The sequence below is a fragment of the Dendroctonus ponderosae genome, unplaced genomic scaffold (assembly GCF_020466585.1).
Source record: "Dendroctonus ponderosae isolate FM_Combo_2020 unplaced genomic scaffold, Dpon_F_20191213v2 Dpon_F_20191213_4, whole genome shotgun sequence".
NCBI lineage: Eukaryota > Metazoa > Arthropoda > Insecta > Coleoptera > Curculionidae > Dendroctonus > Dendroctonus ponderosae.
The window spans coordinates 2,142,309-2,148,937 of record NW_026018611.1 but is presented as its reverse complement, the minus strand read 5'-3'; the positions used below and the strand labels follow the sequence as shown (position 1 = coordinate 2,148,937).

General features: G+C 39.9%; 1 protein-coding gene across 2 annotated transcripts in view; it reads right to left on the bottom strand.

The window, feature by feature from the left end:
• Positions 1-6,629, bottom strand: part of LOC109542917 (limbic system-associated membrane protein) — a 61,170-nt gene that overhangs the window by 18,012 nt on the left and 36,529 nt on the right. For both annotated transcript variants that reach the window (XM_048665929.1, XM_048665930.1), the window contains exons 3-5: positions 5,663-5,788; positions 4,626-4,826; positions 2,378-2,650 (exon numbers count right to left, since the gene is read on the bottom strand). In XM_048665929.1, the coding sequence (XP_048521886.1) occupies positions 2,378-2,650; positions 4,626-4,826; positions 5,663-5,788 (600 nt within the window). The remainder of the gene's footprint in view (positions 1-2,377; positions 2,651-4,625; positions 4,827-5,662; positions 5,789-6,629) is intronic.

The window sequence follows — 6,629 nt, the reverse complement described above, 5'->3', positions numbered from 1 at the left end:
ACGCAAAAAAAGGATTATTTTTCAGTTTTACTGAAAAATATTGACATTCTTCAGGTATTTTCTGTGAAAAATCATAAAACAAATTGTATTTAACACTTTGCAGCTTCGAACTTTGAACAAATCCCTAATAACTTTTTCCAGATTTTTTCCCAGCAATATTTTCCCGAACAGAACAAGCGAAAGTTTATAATCAATTATTTGGAAAACGCGTCATCTTCTTCACTGAATAATCTGTTTTTTTTTGTAATTCCGGTTTCTTCAGTTTTGGATCGATATTTCTAAACAAAACCGTCTCCAAACGGAAAACGCGTTTTTCCTTAACGTTTTGCTGTTTGAATACTGGCAAACTGAGAGTATTTTGTGCAAAAAAACTAGGAGATCGACTTTACAAGAAAACTCGTTGTCTTTATTGTCTTCTTCCCGTTTTACCTTTGAATTTGGCACACAATTACTTGTTTTTTATTCGAAGAAAACCAGGTTTTCCCAAAAAACGATCAGAGAAAGCAAAGCACATAATCAACTATTTGAAAAACTCGTCACCCTCATCGCCCTGAAGATTTTTTAAGCTTCTTGAAAATATCCAGTTTTTCCGTTTTAGACCAAATATTTATCGTTTCTACGGAAAAAGTAACTTAATTTTTTTGAAGTTAACGCAGTGCTGCGCAAATGGCTTGCAGATCAAAAATGTTGATGGCCTTTTTCTTCGATGTTAAAATTCTAGTCTCGGTCATCGGTAAATGAGTTACAACTCATAAACCGATGAGTTAAAACTCATTAACTCAGAGAATGGCGTCTTGGACTCCTGACTAAAATGAGTTCTTTCCTCAGAATCGATTCGCATTCATATTTGCTTTGCCTTATCATGGAAATGATAAAAATAACCTGGACGCGTCCCGATGATTGTTTATTCTGGGAAAATAATATTCAGTATTGTTTCCTGGACATTTCCAACATGTCCCCTCTATTTATTGAACGTAACATTTGCTGGGATTGTACACATATTTAACCGATGAATTATTAATAATTGTTAATTGCTATTTGTTGCGTTTCGGACATTTTCTATGCGATATCGAGGATTTTATTTCGGCTGCTTTAAACTAATATCTCAAAGAAAATCAGCATCTGGCATCGGATCCGAAAAACGAGTACACTTCACTTTGCAACGATGAATAATTGAGAAAAGCCCTAAATAATAAAGCAGCCTTCCGAGGGCCTCCAGCAAAAGTTGTCTCGACAGTGGAGCGCCTATTTTTGCCAAAAATCAATGACACAAATTTCGATAAATCATTTAATGTTCCAGAGCAGCACGAAGCAGTAGTTCATTTGTAAGTGGTGGATTTATTGTGGAGTGTTAGTTATCATTAGGTCCGGTTGCGATTATATTGGCAAACATGTCACATAATTCAAATGCAGCCTATCGCATCAACAATGATGTAAATTTCACGTAATCCGCTCTCGACATTTTCGACTTCAAAGGTTTATGAGTCAAAAGCTTTGGATGGCGAGTGGCGGCTTTAGCGCTCCCTTTATGCTAGTGGGGAACACATTTAGACATGTTTTTCGGGCTTTGAAGCCGTAGTGCATGGGAATTTCTTCCTGACGTTTCGTCCACAACTGCGGTGGACATTATCAAAGGCGATGAGGCTGTGAGCGAAGTGATCTCCTGTGCTTTCTGAGTAAGACGGAACTGTCTGACGTTCGTGGCATTAACATTAACAGTTAACTAATTACGAATTATCCACACAACATATGCTGCCACGGTTTCATAAGGGACGGTTACACCACGCAAAAACGCCTCACAGCAGCCACTCTGTCTCAAATGCTCTCGAAAATAAAATTTGTCAAATACTTTGGACCCGCTTACTAAACTGACGCGATTAAATGGAAGAAAACATTGACCTCTGTCTGACAGCCATGTGTAAAAGTCCACTACGTGAGGCTGCAGCGTATCGAGACTACCTTCCACTCAGCTTTACCGCCTGTAGTCCAAGCGTCAATTGTCTGAAATTGGACCAGATTGCTCATTCGATGTTTCAATTTTTACAAAGGCGATTTTGAGCGCCATTTGAATACAAGCGCCAGCCGACCAATGTATTCTTTGACTAAAAGCGGTTTGATTGCTTGAAACTGGTAAAGTTTTGGGGCATTTTTTCTGGAGAAGAAACTTTTTCAATCAAACAAGTTTATGTGAAAAATCCAGTGTGTACACATCAACTTCTTCTTGAAGAAACTCTTTGCCAACACAGCATAGAGTTAGAGAGCATACAGTTAGGAACGGCTCAATATGTATTGGCTCTAGAGCCGATGGCGACAATTAGGGGCAATTAAAACTGTGCTGCTCGCGTTTTAAGTGTGGAAATTGAGCTTTTCTACTTACACAAAACATGTAGCTGGATTTGCTTCCTGTCATCCTCGCCCACTCCGTTACTGGCTACACACTGATAGACGCCGGCTTGATGCTGATCCACTTTATCCAGAGCGAGCACCGGAGTGGTGACTGTCTGCTCGCCTCCGGGCAGGATGTTGTTTTTCCTGGACCAGGTCACTTTGGGCTGCGGATTTCCCAGCGCTTTGCATTCCAGACGGACGGCCGATCCCTTTTTCACTTCGACACGTCCATTTGACGAGACGTAATGTATTCGGGGCGGCACTGAAAGTTCAAGAGCGCGAACTTAACAAAAATATCCTTGAGTGCATACGCTGTAATTTAATTTGGGCGAAACCGTGTTGAAATTGAACAATTCTTCATCTGTATATCCAAGGGATTTGCAGGCGATTTAATTTCTTAATGGCGACAACGTTTTGTTTTCGGTGTGCCTTGTCGGCATTAAGGAAATTAATTAATTTAAGTATTTGGCTGTTTTGAGCACTCGAAATTAATTCAAAAGTTCAACCAATTCAACAACTGCTGTAGCTTTTGACGCCGTAATTCCGCGCAACGTTGTTCTTTCGCGTGCATTAAGCGGACCTTTCGGACTTAAGTGAAACATTTATATAAGAAAAGTGGCGAAAAAGGTTGACATATGGGTTTAATCTAGTTTTAATGGTGGCTTTCCGGCAAAAATATGATGGTTGTATATTTGGAGAGGATTTAGTGCTCAGCTCGCTTGTCATATTAGCGGAACCGGTTGCGAGTTTATGGAAATGGATTACGTTTTTAACATTTCTTAGGATTACCGAACGGCAGTTGTTGCGACGGATCTCATACGTGACTAGTACGGCAACCCGCAGGCTAATTTATCCATTTCATGGCAAAAATGGCGAAACAGTGCATCTTGCTCAGGCCGCCTTTGCATAAACGAAGAAAATTTAATATCTTCCATGTCGGCTGGAGAATATACGGGAAAGAATGTGCGCGGCAAATATGTCACACAGAAAAGCTGGGCCATTGTGTTTTTGCCCTGGAAGAAAATATTTTCCTTTGTGACTCGTAATTTATTAGAGTGAAGCGCAGCTGCCTTTAATTCGGTGGAAGTATATTACCCATATCTCTTCTCCAAGCCGACGCGAACGGATTATTTGACTTTCTTTTTCATCAATTTGTTGCAGTCATGATTTTCCGCTAATTGAAGTTGGAAGATCGATGGCCTGCACGCTGACTTTGGAACACATTGCTCTTCGACCTACGGGTAGCTCAGAGTGAGAACTTTGGCCTCCGAAGTCGCCTGAATTAGTTACTATTGCATTCTTTTCTTTCCTGGGTTTCAGTTAAAATGTGAAATAAAAATTTGAATATCGTTTATTTCATAACGTTTCGGCGAGACAACAGCGCCATCATCAGATTTTAAAATGCATTGAAACTCATAATTGGTAAATATTATATTCATTTAGGTTTGATGTGCAAGACCACAATTTTTCTTATTCGCAAAAATTATTTGTCCGCTTAAGCCGCGAAAAATCCCTTTCATTTATAACTTCGGACGCTAAAATCTCTTCATTATTAAATAATCATGTTTATTCCGTACTTGGGTGTCTTTTTTTCGAAAAGGTGTATTCAGTTAGCTACCGACAGAGTACTAAATGGATCGATAGTCCTTTGTGTTCTCAGATGGAAAATATAGAATTGTGAAAGCGTAGTGGATTTATGGGTAGAAAGGGGAGGATAGGGTGCCAGCTTGCAGAAAGCTGGTAAAAACGACCTCTAATCTATAAATCGTTTAGATTCATCAACAACTGGCTCGCATATTGGATTTGATATCGTTTTGAAGAAATTCATCATTTTACATGTTTTAAATTAAATTTCAACACCCTGCAAATACGGAATTGGAACACTTTTATGTCTACTAGAGTTATTTTCGGACGTAGAATACGTGGTTAAAACAATGCCCCTTCCTCATGAAACACCTTGTATATTGTCAATATGTTAAAAACATTATCGCTGATTGAACTTAAACGTACCTCAATGAACTCTCGAATTTTAGGGACCAATGAGGACACTGTTGCTCAAAACAGTCAAAATGTGTTTAAAATTTGAAAGAACGCACTTTTACAGCAACAACTGCAATTCCAATTGCTTTTGCTCCTTAACCTAGAGCTAAAAAAATGTCGGTGCTTTGTTGAAAATCCTCATTGAATTGCTTTGCGAAGCCCTTGGAGCGATGATGGACAATTCTGAAAAGTCTTACCTAAAATTTCGACCGTGTGGGTAATTTCCTTCGGCTCCAGAGTGCCTATCTGGCAAACGTAATCGCCGGCATCCTCCGGACCGACTTCTTTGATCTCCAAACTGAAATCCGGGTTAAGAGTGACTCTCGGATCTGGAGAGACGAGCGTTTTGCCCGCCGACAGGACGGCGATTCCTTTTTTCCACACCAAAACGTAGGGACCTGGAAGGGAAGAAAAAAGGGGACTACTTGGACTGGATCAGTCGAGCTGTGCTGGAGAACTTGTCTCCCAGTGAGCGATTTATTGATTCCAAATTTTGCCTTTTTGACTAATAGGGTGTTTTTATTGTATCAAAAATTACTAGAAACTGAACATTAATCTATGGTAATATGTAAATAAGTTTATACTATCTATCTAATGCTATTTTGTTAAATATTTAATAAACAAATTCAGCTAAAATTCAAATTATTCATGAATCTCTAAAACGCAATCCTATTGGTTGTGACGTCTCTGGTCATATAAATGGCGGATTGTTTTAACTTGCTTTGAAATTATTATGAAGACTTTTTTGCAAAAAAAATAAATATCAGTGTAATGTTTGCCATAAGTACTATCCATACATCAACATTTAAGAAAAGTGAAACACTCTATTGGTGCCCGATAAACGAATGCATTTCAAAACACTGACTGAAATCCTTGCCAGTTGCAGCACAAATCAAAATTTCAGTTTTCCCAATTAATTTTAATGAAATTTTCCTGCCCCATTTGTTGATAAATTGGAAAGCTTTTTACCAGATTTAAATTTATTGTATATCCGGCATCAACCGCTTTCCATATGGACGCATCGGCTGATAAATGCAATGAAAAGCTACCTGTCTGAAAAATTGGAATATCTGTCAGTTAAGCGATAAAACGGTTTGAAGATGTTTTTCGGTCGGTTTTATTACGCGTTAGCTGCAAAATGTTGGCAAAACATTTTCGCGTTGTTACGGGTATAACTGGTTTTTTCTGTCTGTCCAAAGCACGCTTTTTTCTAGTTTTGTTGCAGTTTTTCTACCTGGATTGGCGACTTGGCATGGCAGCACTACAGTGCCCTCGTCCTTCACTTTGAGCACTTGACTAGACGAAATGAAGCTTGGTTGGTTGGCGGGGTCGATTCTGATCTTTGAGGCTTGCCAGGAATCTGCAAAACAAACTCTTCTCAGAAACTTCCTTTACATAAACCTGAGTTTCATTCAAGCGGGATTCATTCAGCGACTATTTAGGCATGGTTTAGAACAGCTGCAGCGAAACTCGCCGAAACGCCACGCCCAATAAGCGTCCAGGGAGGAAAACTAATTGAAAATTCCCATCCATATACAGGATGTGGCTGTTTTATCTGATTAGCTTTGCCGGTTTAAGTGCATAGCACTCGGTGGCGCCCTTAATGATTTTCACGTACCGAACCGGACTTTTCCCTCTACCTGGGAAACGAATGCGCTCTCATTAGGCTAATGAGATCATTGCTTGCCGTCGTCAAACACCCCGAAAAAAATTGCACAAATCTGCTCCCTTGAGCGCGCGCGGCCTCAAAGCGCTCACACTTTTTCGCTTTCGCCCGACATCAAATGAAATTTCTCCATGAGAAATCTTTCCCAATTTGTCGTTTTAATTTGCCGTAAAAGCTACAGAAGCTGAGCGCTGAAACACGAGGGGACCTGTTAAGCGATTAAAATTAAACAACTACCTTACTCAGGTTTTAACCTGTCTCAGAGGGGTTTGGATGTGGGATGTGCTTCCAGAGGCGGCTGTTGCACGCTCCTGATTTGATCCAGAGCTTCCGATGATTGTGGATAAGCTTTGGACACAGGGGCGGATCCAGCTTTAACGTCAGGGGAGGGTGTATGTAGGAAAAATACCGTCTTCTGTTATCTATGAAATTATAAAAAGGATCGTCGTTTTGTGCAAGGGTGGCGCAAGATTATTGCAAAATTTCATGTTTTCCGTCCCGTTTTGCATGTTTCTCGGAAGCAAAATGAGCAAGA